We start from the raw sequence: 25,812 nt of genomic DNA on the forward strand, positions 1-25,812 counted from the left end.
CTGTGAATGCCATCAACCCCAGTGATCAACTCACAAGAGCTGGAAAGCTGGAGTATTTAAAGGGAACTAGAGTCAGGGTACGATGCAAGACTCGGTTCATAATGACTGAATGTGTCCTCCTCATTCTGCTACATTCATTTAACAGGCTGTTAATGACTATGTTGGTCTCTTGCTGTGTGTTCTCATGAAATAGATACAGTTCCTTGCAACCTGCCTTACAAGCTAACAAACATGCTTGTCTTACTTCCTTTGGTTTTCCACCCTCTTTTCTGCTGAATGCTTATTCCGTACTCAGCAGACAGTGTTGCTGACCTGACTCACTTGTGACATAATGGCTAGCTTCCTGCTTCTGATTCTGTCTCTGACATGACTTGAATTTGCCTCAGACCATTTGAGTGAGTTTTAATTCATTTTTTCTAATTTCTACCTCTTACTATCCTGTGCCATAACATAGCTCTCCTCTTCAAAAAATTCATCCCAAATTTTCCTTTCCTTTCACTTACTAATCAGTGGCAGATTAATCTACCAAGTCCCGTACGAGTAATGAGTATGATGGGCAAACATCTATTAGGCGCACTACGAATGTAGTGGTGTGGACATGTTGGGAATGTGGATCTCACGGGGAGCGTGCAAGGGATAAGTCCCTGCAGATGCACTATCCTCTGTGCCCGCGGTGGCTCAGATGGATAGAGCGTCTGCCATGTAAGCAGCAGATCCCGGGTTCGAGTCCCGGTCGGGGCACACATTTTCAACATGTCCCCAATGAAGTACATCAACGCATGTTTGCAGCTAGGGTGTCCATTTAATTATCATTTCATTTCTAGCAAAGCTGCATGGTCATCCACGGTAACTGTTCTATCGGGAACAGATACTACCGTCATATATAGTTAAAATATGGCTTCCCGGCCATTGACCTTCTTGTGCGAACGCACATGCTATGCCCGAACTCGTACGGGACTTGGTGGATTAATCTGCCACGAGTAATGAGTATGATGGGCAAACATCTATTAGGCGCACTACGAATGTAGTGGTGTGGACATGTGGGGAATGTGGATCTCACGGGGAGCGTGCAAGGGATAAGTCCCTGCAGACGCACTATCCTCTGTGCCCGCGGTGGCTCAGATGGATAGAGCGTCTGCCATGTAAGCAGGACATCCCGGGTTCGAGTCCCGGTCGGGGCACACATTTTCAACATGTCCCCAATGAAGTACATCAACGCATGTTTGCAGCTAGGGTGTCCATTTAATTATCATTTCAAATGTTTTATTATTTGCTTGAAATTGATCCTTTTTGCAAAGCTAAGAATTCATCAAGGGATTGTAGCAAAATGGAATCTAAGATTAATGAAGGTAGGATTATGTTTATATAATAAGTGTGGTGGTTCCTCTGAGCAATAACACATTGGTTGGGATATGTTAATCGTGGTTGTGCCTGTTTTGGTAGCTGGAAGGTGAAATTGTTGTCCTGCAGTTTCACATCTAGTTCCATTACTGAACAATCCACTGCACTGCAATTCTAGCTTCATTATCTCAATTGGTTTGCCATTTTTATAGCAAGTGATAATTACTGTTTCAGGTGGAAATATGGAGTAAATCCACTGATTTCCAATTTTCTGGAATTCTGGCTGAGAAGCTAAAACTTTATTTTTGCACTCTATTGCTTCCATTTTTCCTAAGAGTAACTGCACTTCACATCCACATATCACTCTTGTTCGACAAATAATGACATTTTCTCTAATACAATCTTTTAAATGTGCTACATACCTAATTATATGAGTGTCTCTTTGACTGGAAACTAACAATACTTTGTGAGTTTGGATTTATGTCCGTTTTCCAATTGTATTCCATTAAATGTGATATGTATGTACTGTGTAACTCTGTTATTAAACGCTTGTACCTACTACTGGAAATTGTATTTTACTCTGCAATCTGGCTCGATCAGCATCCACTCTTATATAACATTTGCGATAAAATAAAGCTACAATTTTACTGATTATAGGCATGGCATGTTGTAGTCCCTCTGGAAACAGTACAAATAACAATGAAAATAAGAGTTTCTGTAAATAGCTGCTAACATTTCTTTTTCAGTTGTTGAATGATTAGTTTCAGCCTTATTCAACTGTCTGGCGGCATATGCCACCAGATATTCTCTCCCATCAACATTTTGACCGAAAACTGCAGTTGAAAAAAAATATTGTGTCAGCTGAGGTCGAATTTGAGTGTGACAGTGAAGTCATCTGGTTGCGTATAACAGGTGTAGGTGAAACCGAGTTAATTGTTGGATGCTGTGACAGTTCTAGAGTCACTCAAAGAAAATATATGGTAAATAGCATGTAAATACCCAATACTGGTTGGAGGTGACTTTAACCTTCCAAGTATAGACTGGGATGTCTATGGATTCATTGCGGGGGGTAGAGACAGATATTCATGCAAGATACTTCTGAACACTTTTCTGAAAACTTTTTTTAGACCATGCAGCTATAAATAGGCCAGACCTTATTGACAGTGTCGGTATAGAAAGGGGGTTAGCGATCATGTCAACTATGGTTACAAAAGTTAATAAATCAGTCAAGAAGGCTAGAAGAGTGTTTCTGCTAGATAGAGCAGATAAGCAGTTAATAATATCTCCTTAGACAGTGAATTGACATCAGTTAGTTCCAGTAAGATGGATGTAAAGGAATAATGGGCAATGTTTATGCAGATTGTAATTCGTGGTCTGGAGAGTTATGTGCCTAGTAAGTGGATAAAGAATGGAAAAGATCCACCATGGTTTAATAATGAAATGTGGTAGATGCTGAGGAAGCAGAGGCTGTTGCACGCTCTGTTTAAAAGGGAATGCATAAATGATGACAAGCAAAGGTTAGTAGAGATTTGTGCGTCTGTGGAAAGATCTATGCCTGAAGTATACAACAACTACCATGTCACATCTTAGCAAAAGATGTGCCAGAGAACTCGAGAAAATTCTGGTAGTATGTAAAATTGCTGAATAGGTCTAAGGCTACCGTTCAGTCCCTTGTTGACCAGTCTGGTGTGGCAGTCGAAGACAGCAAAATGAAAGCCGAAGTTTTAAATTTCATGTTCAAGAAATCATTCACACAGGAGAATCATACATACATACCATCATTTGACCATCTGACAGACTCTCAAATGGACAGTACAGTAATAAGCATACCTGGCATAGAGAAACAACTAAATGATCTGAATGCAAATAAATTACCAGGTCCAACTGGAATTCCAGTTCAATTTTACAAAGAGTACACTATGGCATTGGCCCCTTACCTAGTTTACATTTATCGTGAATCTCTCACTCAGTGCAAAGTCCCAAGTGACTGAAAAAAAATGCAGGTGACCCCAAATATGTAAGAAAGACAAAAGAACAGACCCACAAACTTACACACCAATATGCCTAACTTCTGTTTGCTGCAGAATCCTTTAACATATTCTCAGTTTGAATATAATAAATTTTCTTGAGACTGAGAAGCTTATGTGCAAGAATCAGCATGGTTTTAGAAATCATCACTCATGCGAAACTCAGCTTGCCATTTTCTCACATGGATTTATTGATGAAGGGCAACAGGCAGATTCCATAGTTCTAGATTTCTGGAAAGCATTTGATGTGGTACCCCATTGGAAGTTGTTAATGAAGGTACGAGAATGTGGTATAAGTTCACAGATATGTGAATGGCTCAAAGACTTTTTAAGTAATAGAACCCAGTATGTTGTCCTCAACGGCGAGTATTTATCAGAGACAAGGGTATCGTCAGTAGCGCCCGAGGGAAATGTGATTGACCACTATTGTGGAAAAATGTAAGTTAATGTGGATGAGTAGGAAGATTAAACCTGTAATGTTTGGATACAGTATTACCAGTTTCCTGCTTGACACAGTCACGTCGATTAAATATCTGGGCATAACGTTACAAAGTGATTTGTGGTGGAAAAAGCATTTGAGAACTGTGATACGGAAGACAATTGGTCGACTTGGGTATATTGGGAGAACTTTAGGAAGTGTGGTTCATATGTAAAGGAGACTGCATATAGGACACTGGTGTGACGTATTCTTGAATACAGCTCGAGTGTTCAGGATCTGTACCGGTTCAGATTGAAGGAAGACATTGAAGCAATTCAGACGGACTGCTAGATTTGTTACTGGTAGGTTCAAACAACATGTAAGTGTTATGGAGATGCTTCGGGAACTCAAATGGGAATCTCTGGAGGGAAGGTACCATTCTTTTCGAGAAACGCTATTGAGAAAATTTGGAGAACCATCATCTGAACATGATTTCCAGATGATTCTACTGCTGCTGACATATATTGCTCGTAAGGACCACAAAGATAAGATACAAGAAATTAGGAGTCATAGGAGGCACACAGACAGAATGGATTAGGAAAGGAAATGACAAGTAGTGGTACGGGGTGCCCTCCCCTGCTCACCGTGCAGTGGCTTGCGGAGCATCTATGTAGATGTAGATGTAGATAAAATAAAGCCCAAAGGATTGTTGGCTGCATCACACGCAAGTATGAATTACTGTTCAAAGTCAGGGAGTACTAACACAAGATCTCATGTTAATATCTCCTTCAGCTTCTCAAATGCTTCTTGACACTGTGTTGTCCAGCGAAAATGAACACCTTCTTGTGGTAACTTAGTTAACAGCTGTCCAATTTCAGTGAATCCCTTCACAAACTTAGAACAATAATTGCATAATATAGTCAAAATGACTGTAATGCTTAGTAGTTTGTGGCCTCAGAAAATCAAGTATGGCAGAAGTAAGTTGAGGATCTGTCCTTACTCCATCTTGACTGACAATATGTCCAAATTAACTTTTTTGTGTTGGATCAAAATGACAGTTCTCCACACTAAGTGTAAGGTGTGCTGTATTCAATCTACCAGATACTTCATCTACATGTTTAACATGATCTTCTGTAGTTCTTGAACAGAAAATTGTATTGTCAATGTATACCATTAAGAGTCTTGATTTTAATCCATGAAGTACCTCATCTAATAGGTGCTGGAGCATTTTTCAGTCCAAATGACATTCTTCAATACTGGAAATGATCTGAAGGTATTGTGAAAGCTGTCTTTGGTCTGTCTTCAGTAAACATTTCCAGTTGGTGATAACCACTTCTAAGATCAACTGTTGAAAAATACACTCCTGGAAATGGAAAAAAGAACACATTGACACCGGTGTGTCAGACCCACCATACTTGCTCCGGACACTGCGAGAGGGCTGTACAAGCAATGATCACGCGCACGGCACAGCGGACACACCAGGAACCGCGGTGTTGGCCGTCGAATGGCGCTAGCTGCGCAGCATTTGTGCACCGCCGCCGTCAGTGTCAGCCAGTTTGCCGTGGCATACGGAGCTCCATCGCAGTCTTTAACACTGGTAGCATGCCGCGACAGCGTGGACGTGAACCGTATGTGCAGTTGACAGACTTTGAGAGAGGGCGTATAGTGGGCCTGCGGGAGGCCGGGTGGACGTACCGCCGAATTGCTCAACACGTGGGGCGTGAGGTCTCCACAGTACATCGATGTTGTCGCCAGTGGTCGGCGGAAGGTGCACGTGCCCGTCGACCTGGGACCGGACCGCAGCGACGCACGGATGCACGCCAAGACCGTAGGATCCTACGCAGTGCCGTAGGGGACCGCACCGCCACTTCCCAGCAAATTAGGGACACTGTTGCTCCTGGGGTATCGGCGAGGACCATTCGCAACCGTCTCCATGAAGCTGGGCTACGGTCCCGCACACCGTTAGGCCGTCTTCCGCTCACACCCCAACATCGTGCAGCCCGCCTCCAGTGGTGTCGCGACAGGTGTGAATGGAGGGACGAATGGAGACGTGTCGTCTTCAGCGATGAGAGTCGCTTCTGCCTTGGTGCCAATGATGGTCGTATGCGAGTTTGGCGCCGTGCAGGTGAGCGCCACAATCAGGACTGCATACGACCGAGGCACACAGGGCCAACACCCGGCATCATGGTGTGGGGAGCGATCTCCTACACTGGCCGTACACCACTGGTGATCGTCGAGGGGACACTGAATAGTGCACGGTACATCCAAACCGTCATCGAACCCATCGTTCTACCATTCCTAGACCGGCAAGGGAACTTGCTGTTCCAACAGGACAATGCACGTCCGCATGTATCCAGTGCCACCCAACGTGCTCTAGAAGGTGTAAGTCAACTACCCTGGCCAGCAAGATCTCCGGATCTGTCCCCCATTGAGCATGTTTGGGACTGGATGAAGCGTCGTCTCACACGGTCTGCACGTCCAGCACGAACGCTGGTCCAACTGAGGCGCCAGGTGGAAATGGCATGGTAAGCCGTTCCACAGGACTACATCCAGCATCTCTACGATCGTCTCCATGGGAGAATAGCAGCCTGCATTGCTGCGAAAGGTGGATATACACTGTACTAGTGCCGACATTGTGCATGCTCTGTTGCCTGTGTCTATGTGCCTGTGGTTCTGTCAGTGTGATCCTGTGATGTATCTGGCCCCAGGAATGTGCCAATAAAGTTTCCCCTTCCTGAGACAATGAATTCACGGTGTTCTTATTTCAATTTCCAGGAGTGTATTTCCCTCTTCCTAGGTTGTCTAATGTATCTGTGATGTTTGGTACCAAATATGCATTTGTTGTGCTTTGTGCCTTCAGCTAATAGTAGTCGCAACAAAATTGATATTTTCGAGTGTTGTCATGTGACTTTTTTGTATAATAACAATATTTGCTGATCACAGGCTATCACTATGCTCGATAATACCCTCACATAATTGCTGATCTATAAATTTGTCTACTTGTGGCTGTAGCTGTTTCGCTATTCTGTATGGTTACCTATCAAGTCATCAGATGACAGGATAACCCTGAAACATGTCACAACATGGAACATTACAAAAAAAAAAAAAATCACAAAAAAACTTGTGAATCTTTTTGAGTAACCTTACAGCATGAAACTTCCTGGCAGATTAAAACTGTGTGCTAGACTGAGACTCATACTCTGGACCTGTGCCTTTTGCAGGCAAGTGCTCTACCAACTGAGCTACCCAAGCACAACAAACAACCCGTCTTCACATGCTCACAGCTTTACTTCTGCCAGTACCTCATCTCCTACCTTCCAAGCTTCACAGCTCTCCTGCAAACCTTCTGGAAGAAAGGAAATTGTGGGGACGTGGCTTAGCCTCTGTCTGGGGGATGTTTCCAGAACCAAATTTTTACTCTGCAGCAGAGTGTGTGCTGATATGAAACTTCCTGGCACATTAAAACTGTGTGTTGGACCAAAACTCAAATTTGGAGCCTTTGCCTTTCCTGGGCAAGTACTCTATCAACTGAGCTACCCAAGCGCGACTCATGACCCATCCTCACAGCTTTACTTCCACCAGTACCTCATCTCCTACCTTCCAACCTTCGGCACACACACTGCTTCAGAGTGAAAATTTCATTCTGGAACCTTATAGTATTTTTAAACTATTTCATAACTACTGCTCAGTTTTACTGACCACATCTTCATGTAACATCTTTATGTGATAATTTGTAACTGTATGTGCTGAGGTAAAATGTTTTTCTGTTCATGATTAATACATATGTGTCAAATGATGAGACATTGAGTTCTAGTTCAGAAGTTATCAGGGTATCACCATGTTCTATGTAACTGATATAATGTCCATCTTGTTACCTTATTACTGATATAACTAGAGCTTCTTTCTTGATTGTTCCTGCTCACTGAAGAAGACTTGATGAAGGATAGAAATGACAGATGACAGATAACCATTGTCCAGTAAGAATTTATGTTTTATTACAAATCATTTTTGCATCATCGCATAATTTTTCCAAAAGTACAATACATGGATAAAATCCATAATAAAACATCAGTGAATGGGACACACACACACACACACACACACACACACACACACACACACACACACACACAGGTTCTGTGAATGTCCTCCAAGACTGAACTTTCAGTAAACACTGACATTTGCTATATGTTCCACATATATCAGTACACACTGATATCTGAATTGTAAATTCAGTTATCAATACAATGAAAGTACAAGAGATGACAGTAATTTTAGTTAATCTTAATTTGGCTAAAAAAAAGAAAACACACACACACACACAAAAGTCTGAAGAGACACAGATAATGTTACTGAGACCACATCTTTGGTATCATATCAGAGAAGTTGAATGCCGTTCCACCTTTGCAGGTTCAACATTATCTTGCTGGGATCGCGGCGCTGGCCTTCGAACACTGCTTCTGAGGACACTAACAACTTCGGCAGCTGTCATGGTGGACTGTGAGGGGTTCATGTTTGCCTCACTATTAACAGGGCAGTTCATCTCCACAAGCACAGCAGCATAATCTGGAGGTGGGGCTTGACTGTTACTGGATGATGCAGTTACTGCAGCTGCTAATGACCTTGGCCCGGCAGGGAACTCAGAGGTGTTGCTGCTGTCAGTCAGAGCTTGTGTGATTCTGCGCACACTACGTCGGAAGCTTTGCCTTAACAGCTTTGCAATTCTGTTGAGCAAAGAATTAAGATCTGTATAACACAATATTTAATATTTAACACAAAAAGTATGAGTGGCAATAACATAAAAGATTAATTGCATTATAATAATTGATAGTAAGTGTGTCATTCATGAAAGTGTAGGCTGACAACACTGAAACCACATTGATGTACAATTTCATATATAAGATGTAGTGGAAATGAAGAGGAAAGAGGCACTGACATACCTCACTTATTCACTGGGACTATTGGTCATTATGACCAGACACATTTATCTATTCACTGTAAACAGAGGAATAGATTTTTACAACAACAAGTCAGTGGTGGCCCTAGTCATTACTAGTAATTGTAAGTTTTAGTTACTTTTATTGCCTTAGGTCCACAGTGACTGTGAAGTTCTTATGTAACTTAATATTTTTCTCTAACAGTGAGAATATGACTCATCATGCTAAGTTACACACACTTTGATCCCACCACTGACAAACAAAACACTTAGATCTACCCACAAAAATTTCTCCAGTGTACTTGAATCACTCACAGTTTACCTTTATTTTTTTTAGCAAACTTAACATTTACAATGATAGCAAAAACTTATAAAAGCCACATTAATCTAAATCCACAGAAATATGACAAAGAAGCAGAATTGTTGAGAACTTTGGAATCAAGGAGTGTGCATATACATAACTATATCTGTAATGTATTTGACATATCCTACAGTATTGTGCACAATGGACAAACAAAAAATAAATAATGAAGATGTTTACTGTCCATCAATGGTGCCATTGGAAAACTAAATATTTCAACCCTTGCTTTCAGAAAACTGATTTCGCTTATGTCAAAATTATCCATTGTTTATGAACCATGCAAACATTTAGTGGCTTTCTTACATTCATGAATATGTTTATTGAATGGAAGAGTAACTAACTAAACATTGGGCTTGACAAACATGCATAGCTATGCAAAACTGAAATCACGACAGTCTAGCATACATAAATGTCAACATTTTTAGTAAGTGGAATTCTACTTCATGTCTCTCATCCTCAATTCAAGGCTCTAGAACTTAATGAAAATAATGTTCTTTGCACTGTCACAAAATTTAGTACACTGTTTCTGTACCAACTAACTGTCATTATTTTGATGCTTTGTGAGCTTCAATGCGGCACAAATCCATTCAAGTTCTCTTATTGTTCTTGTCTGTTGCTATTTGGTATTTATTTGTCCATGAGATCTTGAATGTACATAGAATGTACAGGAAAATGTTGGACATCACTATAAAATATCATTAATTAATTATGGTTACAAAACACATTATTGGTACATTATTACTATTGGTTCAGTGGTTATAATGCTACTATGGTTTCAGTGGATAATACTGGTACATTATTATTTATCAAAGAACTCTTTCAAACTGTAGAAACAGCGGTCAATTTAGATATACCTTCACTGCAACCCTGAGTCCTGCAATCTTGTTTACTGACTATACGGTAGACACAATTCCACAATCTAAATATCTTTTCTCTGACATGTAGAAAGCCATTTTGGCAGAGCTTAGTTTCTGTTCGGTGCATATGGCGATCCATTTTTTGCCTTGTATTGTGGGTGTACACTTATATTTTTGAGGAAGGGTGTAGAATTTTTCGTGGCATACTGCTTTATGAATACTACAGTTTCATATACAGAGTGAACATTAATAAAACCGACAAACTACAGGGATGGATACCTGATGGAAGATGGAGGGAAAAGGGTCTTATGAACATGTGTCTGGAAATGCATCGTTGTCACAATAGATGACACTGACGAATGACAGTTCCTCTGACCACGTGTTGTGGGTTCTTTGTGCATTGCAGGCTGTGTGATTGATGCAATGTACTGTAAGCACCAGAATGGTCCAGTATTCATGTTGGGAACAAGCTGAGATGGTGTTTGTGTATGGCCAAGCCCATGGAAATGGTTGAGAGGCAGCACGACTATACCAAACCAAGTACCCTCCTAGACACCAACCACATCACACAACATTTCAAGCCCTTTTTGGGTGTTTGTATGATAATGTGTCCTTTCAGATAGAAGAACATGCTGGGAGGTGGCAGACTGTGCATATACCAGAGTTGGAGGACTGGGTTCTACAGGATATTGAGATGAACTCTAACACAAGCTTCAGGCAAGTGACCCATCAACATGTGTAAACGAAAGAATGATTATGTGTATCCTGCATGGCCACTGCTACTTCCCCTACCACTTGCAATCTCATGGAGGCCACTTTGAACATCTGTTGTGATGTTGATGCACTGTAGCTGTGTACTGTGTTCCAAGACGATTTGTTGTTGTTGCATAAACACACTGTCCATTTCCAGATACATGTTCATCAGATCTTTTTTTCCTCAGTTTCCTGTCAGGAATCCATCCCTGGAGTTTATCGGTTTTATTAATGTTCACACTGTATGTCCAGGCATATAAGTGGGAAGATTTGTAGTTTAATGTAGAGTGGTGCAAAATCTGTGTGTGGTACCTTCTATGAGTCTTATGATTCTTTTTTGGATTATGAACAACTTAACTGTTTTGGGAAGCAAACAAAGCACCGAAAATGACTTCTCAATAATTGGTGATTCACTAATTAAAAACGTTGCAGTACCGAATACCAAAATTGATATCCACCCAGAGATGGGTATAAATCAATTAAATAATCACCTCACGAACATGCAGACAATGAAACAAAATGCATTCATGCTGGGACATCACAATGAAAACTACAAAGGTGTATTCATCCACGTGGGGACGACCTTACTGCAAAACAGCAGTGAAGAAGAGATTGTAAATCAAGCAAGAAATCTAATCTGGATGGCAAAAAATGTGTACCAGCTTCAAAGTTAATTATTAGTAGTGTCACGCACAGAAGATCGGTAAGCGATAAATAAGTAGACAGGCTAAACAATTGCATCAGATAGCAGTGCAACAGACTTGGTGCAGTTTTCATGGATTCATATAAATTTATCAGTGGTAAATGTGTAGGACAAGATCCAAACAGGTTAGGATCGGCAACATTCAGCAATATGTATAGTGATATTTGTAAGATCATGCTTAGTAAGGGAAACGAGTATGCAGAGATAGGGGTGTAAAAAGCTGATAACGAAGTTGAAATGAAAATACACAAACAGTGTTTCAAAACAGATGCTATTAGGAATATTAAAAAATGTAACAATATGTTCGTAATGCACTTGACCATAAACAGGTTAAGTTCAAACTACACGAATGGCAGAGAAACAAAACTTAATGCCCTGCAAATTGTTTTGTTAGAAATACCAAATATCAAGGTTGTATACTTGAATGAACACTGGCTTATAAAGGATAGTATCAAAATCTTAAATAATCTTGATAATTTTAATGTTGCCAGCAGCTTTTGTAGGAGTAATTTAACTTGAGCAGGATCGTGCATACTTGTGGAAAGATCAATGGAATATAGAGCAAGATCAGATTTCGATTCTCTTAATGAAGAATATATATTTGAAAGCTGCTGTGTAAAGTTAGGGCAAAATATTGTAATTCTATCTGTGTATAGAATTCCAGGCACAGAAATAACAGAGCATTTTTTGTCAAAATTCCAGTGTCTGTTGCCAAAACTTCAAAAAGAAACCGCGAGAAGAGTCATAATAACTGCTGATTTCCATATAGATCTTGCCAGTGAAGCTAGTAACTCGACATAATTCACTGATATGATTCAAATATCGGGTTTCAGTGCAAGTTTAACTGATTTTACTCAAGTAAATGAAATGTCTGCCTCATGTATAGATAATATTCAATTAGAGTTATAATGAGGCAAATAAGTTTTGTTTAGATTTAATACTTTCTGATCATTGCACTCTGTTAATGGAGTTACCAAAAACAATAGAACCTTGCTTGGAAAAAAACCTACACCAAACACCAGTTCAGCAAAGAAAGAACTTATTCTATCATAGATTACATCAGGTAGAGTGGGCTATATCCTAGTATTTCATGCTCTGAAAATTTTGCTAATTTCTTGGCAAACTTCCTACACGTTTTTAATGAAACTTTCCTCCTTATTGTAAATCATTAAAAAGTAGGAAATAAAGTTAAGTGGATTACTGAAGGAATAAAAATGTCCAGTGCAAGAAAAAGACAGCTACATAGGGAACCAAAACATAACAGAAGTCCTGATTTTGTTACCTATGTAAAAGATTACAAAAATATTTTTAAAAAAGTTATAAAGGCAGCCGAAGAACTGGCAAATAATCGATTTATATTGGAGAGTGAAAACAAATCAAAGGCATTATAGTCAGTGATCAAAGATGAAATAGGTGCCGCAGGTAGAGGCCATGATATTTCTGAAATAAAGATAGAGGATAAAACTATGGTAAATCATCCTCAAATTTCTGAATGATTTAATGAATTTTTTTATAAATTAAAAAAAAAGTAACATCAACGTAGAAGATTACCCAGACAAGGTAAATTTCTTCAATAGTGGGCAATTTGATGAAGAATTTTTCAGTATGTTTACCAAAACTATTGTAAAAGATACAGAAAATGTGGTACTCTCACTAAAAAGTAAAACATCAGCAGGATGAGATGGAATACCAACAAAAGTATCAAAAACAGTCTCTAAAATAATTGTGCAGCTGCTAACTACAATAATTAAGCAGTCCCTTCAAGAAGGTTATTTTCCAGACACACTGAAGTACGCACTAGTTAAGTCACTATTCAAAAAAGGCACAAAAGAACATATGGGAAAATATCACCCAATCTCTCTTCTTCCATCACTATCAAAAATATTTGAAAAGTTAGTCACCATACAAAATCAAAATTTCATAGAAAAATTTAAAATTATCTCAAAAAATCAGTATGGATTTCAAAAAGGCAAAATCATAATATCTGCTATAAATAATTTTGTTGATAAAATAAGCTCATCTCTAGACAACCCACTGCACGACAGGAATTTTTGGGACCTATCAAAGGCCTTTGATAGTGTGAATCGTTCCTCGCTACTCTGCAAACTGGAAAAGTATGGAATTAAGAGCACAGTATTAGAATGGTTTAAGTCCTATCTAACTAACCGAAGACAAAAAGTGCTTATATCATCAGAGAGAGGAACTTGTATTTCAAAATGGAAAACCATTTTACATGGAGTACCCCAAGGTTCTGTCTTAGGTCCCATTCTGTTTCTGTTTTACATAAATGATCATCCACTTAATATTGAATATCACTCAGTTTTATTTGCATATGACACAATTTTAATCATTGAAAGTAACAGTACTGATCAAATTCCACAAACTGTATTAAATACTTTAGAAAAATTAGATACCTGGTTTGATTTAAATGGTTAAAATCAAACATTGAAAAGACTCAGTTAATGCAGTTTAAAAGAAAACAAGCAAAATTAAATGATATTAAGGTCAATCACAGAAACCACAATTTGCAGGAAGCTAACTGTGTGAAATTTCTAGGAATGCAACTAGATAAAAATGTACCATGGGGATCACATATACAGTACCTTGCAAATAAATTAAATAGCCTAGGATTTGCAATGAGGGTATTGTACAATGGTACCAGTATGGATATACGAAAAGTAGAGTCAGTAATAAGGTATAGAATTGTATTTTGTGGTAACTCAGACCATGTTTGTCGAATACTAAAACTTCAGAAAACCATCATTAAAAATATGCACAATGTAGGATGAAGATAACCATGTCACCCGCTCTTTAAAAAATCTAAGTATATTAAGTGTTCCCTCACTATACATATATGAGCTGATTATCTTTGTACACAGTAACCCTGATTTATTTGTAGCAAATCATTTTCAACATGAATACATACCAGAAATCAAAATAATGTTATGCTGCCCACCCACCATTTAAAACTTTAAGCTCAAACTCCACATTATATGGGTATGAAAATTTATAACAAAAAGAAAGGAAGAGAATTGCTCAGCATAAATTTAAAAACACTGAAATAATCCTTATATTAGATACTAGTGCAGAAATGTTACTATTCTGTAGAAGAATTCATAAATGACAACCTGAAAATATGATCAGGAGAGAGCAGGTACTTGGACTGTTGATTTTTAAAAGTTTATTACTTCTGAAGAAAAATTGTTAATTGCTTAGTTAAGTAATTATTCAGTGCCATGAATTATATTACTGGTATTATAAGGCAAACTGTAAACCAGTTTTTGTGTTCTGATGAGTCTCCTGTCCATTAAGTCAATGGCTTGAAATTGTATGTTATGAGACAATAAACTTCTATTCTATTCCCCAGAAAATGACTCTGTACTCCATGATCTACAACATCAAATGCCTTCAATAAGTCAAGGCATACACCAGTAATATAGCCACTACTGTCCACTTACTGGTAAATTTGACCCAGGAACTCATAGATAGCAGTGCTGGTTGAGCAATTCTTCCTAAACCCTTGTTGTGCTGTGGATAGAATTTGGTGTTCTTGCATGAAGCCTGTCAGTCTTTTGTGGAAGACATTCTCTAAAATTTTTGATAAGCTGGACAATAGTGCAACTGGCCTGTAACTGACACCTTCTTCTATGTTTGCTTTTTTTTTGGACACTGCTTTCAATTTCACAATTTTTAGACAAAAAAGGAAAATCCTTGATTCCAGTGAACTATTGCATAGATGTGCCAGTGGTTTTACGATGAGTTTACAACACCTTCTTATTATTTTATCGGGTGTATCATATACTCCTGAAGATTGTTTCATTTTTAAAGTTTTTATGATCTAAATTTCTTTTGAACTCATTGGGTATAGACAAATGAGCCAGCAGAGCTGCTGATCTTAATTGATGGGCCGTGCGGGATTAGCCGAGCGATCTAAGGTGCTACAGTCATGGACTGTGCGGCTGGTCCCGGCGGAGGTTTGAGTCCTCCCTCGGGCATGGGTGTGTGTGTTTGTCCTTAGAATAATTTAGGTTATGTAGTGTGTAAGCTTAGGGACTGCTGACCTTAGCAGTTAAGTCCCATAAGATTTCACACACATTTGAACATTTAATTGGTGGTGCTGTTACATTCTGGTTACTTGCATTAATCTTACTGATTAGTTGCCCACTTTTATTTGTAAAATAGTTGTTGAAGATCTTCAATGCTGCCAAACCACAGTCATATAGTTATTTTTTGAAAGAATACACCACTGTATATTAATGTATTTTTCTTTTTTCTTCTATTTTCTTCTGTACAATCTAGATTTTGGCTTTTATGCCCTTATTGAGTACAATGCTAAATGTTCTTAAATCATTAACATGTCATATCTGGTAAAGTCAGCCCAATGCAGATAAACAATACCAGCACATGTCTTTCAGAAGAAAATTACAGTAATATATAGTCAAATGTTGGAGTATTCTTTCAATAAATAGTTGTTGCAGATATTTGCTACTATTCTTGATTCTTATTGTCTCTTCATCTTTACACAGATTGATAATGGCATTTCTGGTAATGACATTACCTGTCCATCATTTTACAACTTTTCACATAGCTTTTGTCTTGTTTCCAGAAGATTATACATGAAAGCCACTGGACTTCATTTTTGCTTCTTTAACTACTTTTAAAAAAATATTGTCTTGTATTTTCTGTAGTAAGCAAGAAATTCATTGCCCATCTGCTGAATCTTTATAGTATTATATGGTTTTCACTTTCTTTTTGTTGGAGATCATAATTCTAGCTGCTGCCCAAGACTTGTTTTTGTTATTTGACCTTAGTCTGCATTTTTTCATTGGGAGTGCAGCTTCATAACAGTTAGTAAATATTTCCACAAATCTGTTGGACTGTTCGCCTGTACTGCCATGCTTGTATACTACATCCCATGTTTCCTTAGCTAATAACTATCTGAAGGTACCTATATTTTGTTCACTTAGGATTCATTCTTCTTCAACTAATTCTGTTTGCATTGTAGTTTTAGGAACTTTGTTGAAAGCAATATACTATCCATTATCGTAACTAAATCCTATATTTATGGTTCCAGCCCAGAAATAATTACTTTCTGTATTTATAAATACAAGGAGTGAAAGGCTATGTGCAATTTGTACAAAAACCAGATGGCAGTTATAAGAGTCGAAGGGCATGAAAGGGATGCAGTGGTTGGGAAGGGAGTGAGACAGTGTTGTAGTCTATCCCCGATGGAAACAAAAGAAAAAATTGGAGTAGGAATCAAAATCCAGGGCAAAGAAATAAAAACCTTGAGGTTCGCCGATGACACTGTAATTTTGTCAGAGACAGCAAAGTACTTGGAAGAGCAGTTGAATGGAATGGACAGTGTCTCAGAAGGAGGATGTAAAATGAACATCAACAAAAGCAAAACTAGGGTAATGGAATGTAGTCAAATTAAATCAGGTGTTTCCAAGGGAATTAGATAAGGAAATGAGACACTTAATTTAGTAGATGAGTTTTGCTATTTGTGCAGGAAAATAACTGATGATGATCAAAGTAGAGAGGATATAAAATGTAGACTAACCAAGCCAAGGGAAGTATTTCTGAAGAAGAGAAATTTGTCAACATCAAGTTTAGATTTAAGTGGCAGGAAGTCTTTTCTGAAAGTATTTGTAAGGAATGTAGCCATGTATGGAACTGAAACATGGACGATAAACAATTTAGACAAGAAGAGAATAGAAGATGTGGCGCTACAGAAGAATGTTGAAGATTAGATGGATAGATCACATAACTGAATAGAACTGGGGTGCAGAGGAATTTGTGGCACAACGTGACTAGCAGAAGGGATCAGTTGATTGGTAGAAATTGTGGAGGGAGACCAAGAGAAGAATACACTAAGCAGATTCAGAGGGATGTAGATTGCACTAGTTACTTGGAGATGAATAGGCTTGCACAGGATAGAGTAATGTGTAGAGCTGCATCAAATCAGTCCACAAACAACAAATATCCAGTAGAAAGTAATACAGAAGAGATATTTTCATTCAACTAAATTTTATGTAAAAAAGTTATTTTTTTTCACCAAACACCACACAGTTCCTCCCAGTGTAATATTAAACAAAATATTGTCAAAAATGTACAGCTTTTTTAGTAACATGTGGAGCAGAGACTAATAAAGCAATGTTCATTTTATGTGTGTGTTATGAAACAGGCAAGTACTTGTTGATCATATTCCGTGAGTGTAAAAACATGTCAAGATCATATAAATCAAATAAAATATACAGTGAAACAACTGTAACAGTTGGCAACTTACCTTGCTCCAGTTGCTGTAGTATATGATGGTGGAGGAGTATATTTAGGTGGTGGATCCTCAAAAGCTGGTTCTTGCACAGGTGAAGATATGATGTTGGTAGTGCTAGTTGTGTTAACATTATTTGTAGAATGGGTACTGTCATGACCCTCTTCTGCATCTACCGGTGGGCGGTAAAGTAATCGGATTCTCTGAAATATAATTTTTTTAAAATTTAAGCGCTCGTTATTAACTTAAACCATAAAACACAAAATGTCATAAATAATACATGGCAAAATATATGGAAAACAATTTTTGGAATGTTGTTATTGATTTCAAAGTGTAATTACCACAATACAAACTTCAGAACTTGTACAGTGCATAAATAAAAAGTCAAACAGACAGTATCACTTACGTGGACTTCTGTAAAGTAAGAGCAGCTCTGTTACTAAGAAGCAAGTGTTTACTAGTACTAAAGTGATTTTAAACACTACCAATTCAAATTGAGTGGAAAAGATTTCCCAAAGAATTTTATGACTATACCACATATGTAAAGAACTCTCCATAGCAAAGCAAATTTGGTGATTCTCATTTGAATTTCATTTTCAGTGACATATTTGCTCAAAAAAATTTAATACTGTAGAAAAATAGTCTAAACAATGAAAAAAGTTACAAAGATAACTTTTGTGTACTGACAGAATGGGAAAAAACATAGAGCTTATCATAGGATGCTCTCCATCCAATAAAAGAACAACCACAATCACAAGGTATGAATTTTTAATGACTTGGTTAATATATTTCCATAGCCAGTATTACTGTTTAACACTCTTAGATGAGTAATGTTGTAATAAGAAGAACATTAAAACATCAAATGAAATTTGGGAGACAAGAGGAGGAATATATTACTTTAATAGTGTATCTGTTACTGGATTGTGACCATATGACACATCCCAAACCATGGGCATGTGAGGATGTTTGTTGTTTTTAATCATTTCCACTAACAGATTCTCTGCAGCCATAACACCATGTTCCAGATCCTAATCTTTCAGTTTTCCTTTTATGACCAATTGCAGTAGCTGATACTTTGGATTTTGTAATGAGATTGTCAAATAAGCAGTTTTTGTTCCCTCAATCAACTCTAAATTTTTATTTAATTGTTGCAAAATATCATCTCATGCTGTCAATGAGATTTTCAGGAGTCAACAGTTTATCCACATCTCAGATGATGCTAACTTTTTCATGCTGCAAACTTTCAATACCCAATCTTCCATAATGTATAACAGTACCAACCATACACAGCACTTTGTAAACAGTACTCCAAGACATACTCTGAAGTCTGTGTTACTAAGAACAGTCTCAAAATTCACAATAAAATATCTATAAGTGACTTATCTTTGATGTTTTACTTCAATACCTGATCTCAAGTCCTCTACGCTAAGATAATTCAATTTCATTAATAGTTCTACTTTTCGATTGATAACACTATTTTTGAATGACCAAAAGACAGCTGTAGTTGTGGTGAAAAGACAAGTTGCCATGTGCAAATAGCTCATGTTCTAATATTATTGTCATGTATTTTCTTCACTTAATATTGATACTTAGGGCCAATTTATTGCTGTATTCGCCAAAATTATCCAGAAGTGACATGTCAGATATTATTTATCTAAACTCTATTCACTTATATCACAATTTCAATGTCAGTGACTTATTATCTAAAGAATATCACTGAATAAAAATTCCTGACAGCAGGAATAATATAATGAAGCCTTCTCAGATCCTCTGTGGATCTGAACTTAGATGAATAGTTAATCATTTAGTTTATTTGAGCGCCGTGGTTCCAATACAGATTTTCTATACAAATCAGCATATCATATGTATGTTTATAACATTGTCATCAACATACAATTAATTGAAGATCTCTGTAGCACTCAGACTAATGATAATAAGTTTAAAGATAAATTAAAGACATCTAATTATGAATCAGACACAAAGAAGTAAATACCAGTAACATAGAAACATTTCTTTCACAGAAGAACAAAATATAGGGAGACAAAACCATATAAATTCTTGCTTTCGGAAACTTATCTCTAGCCCAATAAAAATCATCTACATGAGTGGCAAGGCACATGATTATAACTCTGGTATGCCATTCATTTGTACTTAGCTACTGCACTATACATGTAGACACAAGAATTATAATAAAACTTTGTGCATTGTTTTGATAAAATGAGGGAAGCAGTAGAACCCTTTGGGGATTACTGGTATGTCAGCTATGGAGAAAGGAAACAGTGAAACAATCAGTTTGGCTGGTATGAGCAGAGTGCAATATGGAGACATTCACAGAAAAGTAGTCGTCATTAAAAATTCTATTCTAATGAGAAAATAAGTTATTTTATAAGAATTTATTCACCAATGATAATTTCAATGAATAAAATTCAGTTGGTACACCAGCAGGCAGAGTAAATAATGTAGATGTCAACAAAGCATCTCTATCACGAAATAACATGGAACAGCATGAAAAACCTTTTGGGGGGGGGGGGGGGGGGGGGAAAGACATCAACCTGCGTGTCCTCTGGACCTCAGGAGCAGACAGAGCAAACTGAATTTCACAAGAGCTTTGTTTAAGGAATTTATGTAGATAATTAAAGTTGATTTTTATTTTATAATGAGGTCATAATGTGGTGTCACCGCCAGACACCACACTTGCTAGGTGGTAGCTTTCAATCGGCCGCGGTCCATTTAGTACATGTCGGACCCGCGTGTCACCACTGTGTGATTGCAGACCGAGCGCCACCACAAGGCAGGTCTGGAGATATGGACTAGCACTCGCCCCAGTTGTACGACGACTTTGCTACCATTTTGCGTTTTGTTGCTATGCAATAGCCTTCAGCTAAGTCAAAGTCTACGACCTAGCAAGGCGCCATTAGCTTACATAGTTTGATAGTTATCGTATGAAATGTCTCATCAAGAACAATGTATACAACAAGGATTAAAAGTTAAGTATAATAGCAGCTACGTACTTTTCTTGCTACCATTCATTACGTATCCTGTTTCAGACCTCTATCTAGCCTAAGTGAGATTACGCGTGCCTTTCGGCTACTTCAGTGTGGCGTAGCTGTCTTGTTACGCCACAACAGTTGGCGACGAGTCAACGGAAAGGGACTTGTTCTTTCTAATTGCTTACATTTACTTGTGTCATGGCTTCGCCAGATGTACTGTCCGAATTTTATCGCTTGCAGAATCAGCAGACGCAGGCGTTATTGGATGCCCTTGGACAGCTCGTCCAGGGTCAACGTGCACTGCAACACGATGCGGCCGCCGCCGCTTCACATAACATGCAACTATAAAATGTATTTCAGCGTTCTGCAGCTGAATGAAATCAGGGATGATCTATGCTCCTTTTCCGTTTGCTTGTGGCCCTTCATTGCTATATCCACCTATGATAAACTCCTGTTGGAAGGGGATAAGGTTCTTTCATGTAATCTGTACAGTGTAACGATTATTTTGCCACAGAGTGAGACATCCATTCATCCCTATTGAAGGGTAATTCCAATCAACTTGGAAATCATAGATCTCATCTCACATGTGACTCCTTTGGCACTTTTGACCAGTGCGGAGAGAGCAATGGAAACTTATTTGCAAACCATGTTAGTCACAAGAAAATGAATCACATACTGACATTATATGCTGAAAAGGGGAATAAAGTCTGGTTATGGTCACATCGAGATTGGTGGGACAATGAAAGGTTATCTTGAATTGTGTGGATGGATTCTACTGTTCTGGGTAAATAAAACAAATGAATAAAATAAAAAATAAAATTAATCAAAGCCCTAGAGTTATTTTGGGTGATAAATGACAGGCCAACACTTATTTTTTAGAAGAGTGAGTAATTCTGGGCCTGGCTAGTTGTTATCAGGAGTCTGCCTGTGAAGGTTGAAGAGCTAAATGTATTTAGTGAAGGTAGACTTGCTGCGTATCCAGTGGCTGGTCACTGACCAACACATATATATACCTTAAATGCCAAGGTTGTTGGGGAGGGAACACACTGGGTACAAAAGATGGCAAATTTAAAATGCTTAGTACTGTTGTTTGTTGGTAGGCTTAATAGTGGCTGGGAAATGGAAGTCAAAGTGGAAAGTTGGTACAGAGTTTCAGCACAGAGTTGTGTGGATGATTTAGCATTTAAGTTTCAGCACAGAAACAGATTGTGTAAAATTCATCAACATATCAGGATGAAATGATGGGATGTTGGTTTATAGACTTTAGGAAAGACATCCTCAAGAAATTCTTGAGACAGAAGAAGGAATTGTCATGGTTGCAATACCATAATACTGATCTGTTTGTATGTCTGCTCCTCAATGAGCAAACAATGATGATGTGTACAAAATGAATTAAAGTGAAGAGGATGAACATTTTATATTGTTTTTGTGTAGGCACTGATTGATTGAGGAAGCATTCAGCAACAGACATTTGTGTTATCATCACAGTTTTGCTAATATGAACCACAACTTACTATAAAACTGAGCCATTTCAATCACTATGTAACCATTCCAAATTTATGAGTACATTGGAGTTAAGTGAATCTATGATCATCAGTGGATAAGCAGACATACCTTTTTGTAAGACACAGTGTCGAACATTGTTAGTGGGTATCCTTGGACCTGCAGCTTATTCTAATTCTGTCATAGCATAATGTGAACAGGCTTGGGATAGTGTAAGCTAGAAATAATTTTAGCTATTAAATTGTTGGATCTGAATTACATGACTTATGTGCACAATGAACAACTGACCATTCCTCCTCTAATGGAATCATTGCCCATGAGGCATTATGCTCTGCAGAACAGTTATAGATATTTGCTACACACTGTGTGAATCTGGCAGAAGAATAAATCAGCCAGTCATCTTTCAACTAGTCTGCTTCTTTTTGAAGTCGATTAGTGTGGCCTTGGCTATGAGATGATTCCACAGATCCTCTAGCATTATATTTTGTAACTTTTCTCCTCAATCGAAATTTAGATCTGAGCTTATTAAAGTCATAAGCCATTGCTGTGCAAACATATAGACAATGATGAGGTCATTTTAATCATAAAAAGATGTAAATGTCACGTAGCTACCCCATATATTTGTTGGTTATTATCTGATAAATTTCACAAGTGTTGCAGTTTTAATCAAGGCCCAGTGAGGAAAACATAATTATTGTGAAGAAGGTACTCACATCAAAGAGATCTGGTGGACCACCAGAAAGGTAGCGGCAACTCTGTATCACTGCCACCAGAGGGCCAGCTAACAATGGAAGAATCTGCATTAGTGATCCGATTTCCCTCACCCACAATGGCCAGTAATCATGACCTGTATTGTGCCAGATATACATTTCACGATAACGACCATTTTTAAAAATTGTGATGCACAGAACCTGAAAAAATAAAGATATATTTTAGTAATTGATCCACTGAATTTAATTTATATCGTTAAAACAATTTCTGGGATTCCAAACACTTTGAGAAATTTTTCAACCACCAACAATGAAGAATGTTTTAGACAGATAAATATCCCCTACATATTGGTTATATGCATAGCATCATTAGTCATAATCTTTGTTGTTTTGTGTGTATGTATGTATATGTGTGTGTGTGTGTGTGTGTGTGTGTGTGTGTGTGTGTGTGTGTGGGAGGGGGGGGGGAGACTATTTCCTGATGAGGACTAAAAAATCTGCAGCTGCTTCCAGGGACTCATAACAAAAGTTCATAGGTGTTTTCATTCACTTTTAGGAAGAGGAAAACAATCACATCGGGGGTAAGACTGTTGCATTTGTATAAGTGATATAGCTCAATCTTTCTACATGGAGCATGGACTTGTAGTTTGGACAGAGGATTGAGAGCAGTAGTTTAACAATTTGACATGGGACATTTGGGCTAACTGTATATGATTTTACTGTGAAGTGGAAATGTCTTCATTGAGCCATCAGCCAAGAGGACTCAATATTACAAAAAAGTTTCTCTCCAGAGTGTGCTGATTGTTAAAAAAATCATCTGGCAAATCAGAAATGTCCATCCACCATTTTATGTGACACAAGATGCAAGACTGCAGATTTTGTATATATATTCTCAGCACTGCTGTTAAATTAGATAATTAGATCAAGCACTGTCAGTACAAACTGGTGCTCTGTAAATGAGACTTCTATGAACTTAAAAAATAAACAGTTTATTCACTTTTCACTTCTGCACAAAAATGTGTTTTTCTTTGTTGTTTTTTGTGTGTGTGTGTGTGTGTGTGTGTGTGTGTGTGTGAGGGGGGGGGGGACTATTTCCTGATGAGGACTAAAAATCTGCAGCTGCTTCCAGGGACTCATAGCAAAAGTTCATAGGTGTTTTCATTCACGTCTGGGAAGAGGAAAACAATCACATCGGGGGTAAGACTGATGCATTTGTGTATGGATTCAATACTCTTCTGAAAATGCTCTTCAGAAAAGGCTTACATTTTGATCACTCTGTAAGCAAGTGTGTCATTGCAGTGTAACCATATCCCATATGGACCCACCTTTGGCAATTTACATCCTTCCAAGAAGCCAAGGAAGGCAGACTCCAGCATACTAATATGCCTTTAATTTAATGCATTCATCAGGCGTGTCTGTGTTGATGTGTGAAAAAAGTGTCCACTACTCTGTCATCCACACTCCTTCCCCTCTTCAGTTTTTGTGTAATAAGTGAACTAATGTCATTAGCAAAGTTTTGTCACCAGTTACATTAGAATTAACAATTTTGACCCATCTCTATTAAAACAGTAAGCACCCATTAACAGAGCTCCAAATGCTGGGCCTTATCCACAGATTACAAGCATCCTGATTAGAAGACTTCTGTGTAGGATCCTTGAGACACTGTCGACTCAGTTCCAGTAACATGTATAATGTGCTGATAGGTGTATTGGGTGGTTTCTTAAGGAGATCCTGGAATGCAAAATGTATTTTTTTAAACAGTGGCTGTTGCTGTGGACCTAGATTGTTTCTCATCTTCAGGAGAATTTATTTTGTGAAGTTACTGAACAAACAGAACACCATGGAAATGGAGGGAGGAGAATACCTTAATCTAATAGAGTTGCTCAAGGCACTGCTTCACATTCATGTAAGAAATGTTATAGATAATAGTATTAACATCAAACAAAAACTGAAGTAATGTGTTATGGTATATTGATAATTTTTACTTTTGGCAGTGGTGGCTGCTGAGGCATTCCTTTGGTGGTGCCACAAAAATTTTAGTTTGGTAGCATCAAACATATTATGGAATTTTGTCAATAATTCATATATTTCATAAGATATTATATCAAACAAAATGGAAATAAACACTTATTATAACAACACCCTTCTTATGCATAGTGAGAGTTTGATATATTCCTGAAGAACATGATAGCAAGCATTTGTATAAGAGAGAGAGAGAGTGAGGTTGCTTTAACCATATCTGCATCAGATATAGAATGCAACACTAACCCCGGAAATTTCTCTCACTCACAGATATGCATGCACTCGCGCACATATCAACAGCACAGTTCTTCACTGCTCACAGGATATGTGCGCTCACTTTTACATGGCAGATGTAAGTAGGGAGTGTTTTGATGTATGGTCGCTTAAGATACCGGTGGAGATTGGGCCTGAACTACCATGTTGATGACACTGCCAGTCACAGCTAACACTTGCGCTCTACCAGTTACCGAATAATTTACGTGCTCCGCTTTGCTTTGAGTTGTACTTGCTGGTTGTTTCCATTTCTTATTTTGAAATGAGTGCAGAGAGCAATCTTGCTCTGTCACAGGGTTCGAATACAACTCTCACAGCACCAGAAGGAATCAGCAATCCATATGTCCATTATTACATCAGTTCTGGCTTTCCAGGACAACAGAAAATGGATGTAGGCTGCCAGCCCTGTGAGAGGGAGGTGTGGCTTGTCCTCCCACTCCACTCTTCTCCCCTCAACAGCTAGAACTTGTTTGTTTTACGTTCATGGTTGACTGCCAGGAAAGTGTCCACTACAACATGACTGCCAGTGCCAGAAATAATAGAGCGCATATAAAGTATTTGAACTTGTAATCTGGATTTTGTGAAGCAAATTTAATCAAATTACTGACATTTAAAACTAAAGGTGCTGTACTCACTCAGCAACT

At 38.1% G+C, this 25,812-nt stretch overlaps 1 protein-coding gene and 1 non-coding gene across 2 annotated transcripts in view; one reads left to right on the top strand and one right to left on the bottom strand.

Moving 5' to 3' along the window:
• The first annotated feature begins 1,106 nt into the window (after positions 1–1,106).
• Trnat-ugu (transfer RNA threonine (anticodon UGU)) lies at positions 1,107–1,181 on the top strand. Its single transcript has one exon. It is a non-coding gene; the product is annotated as a tRNA-Thr (tRNA).
• A 6,569-nt stretch (positions 1,182–7,750) lies between these two features.
• The window catches only part of LOC126470745 (sodium-dependent transporter bedraggled), a 446,015-nt gene continuing 427,953 nt past the window's right edge, over positions 7,751–25,812 (bottom strand). The window contains exons 16-18 of the mRNA XM_050098751.1: positions 22,877–23,074; positions 17,686–17,873; positions 7,751–8,510 (exon numbers count right to left, since the gene is read on the bottom strand). Of these exons, the coding sequence (XP_049954708.1) occupies positions 8,159–8,510; positions 17,686–17,873; positions 22,877–23,074 (738 nt within the window). The 3' untranslated portion in view covers positions 7,751–8,158. The remainder of the gene's footprint in view (positions 8,511–17,685; positions 17,874–22,876; positions 23,075–25,812) is intronic.

Source organism: Schistocerca serialis, chromosome 3 (genome assembly GCF_023864345.2).
Source record: "Schistocerca serialis cubense isolate TAMUIC-IGC-003099 chromosome 3, iqSchSeri2.2, whole genome shotgun sequence".
NCBI classification, from domain to species: domain Eukaryota; kingdom Metazoa; phylum Arthropoda; class Insecta; order Orthoptera; family Acrididae; genus Schistocerca; species Schistocerca serialis.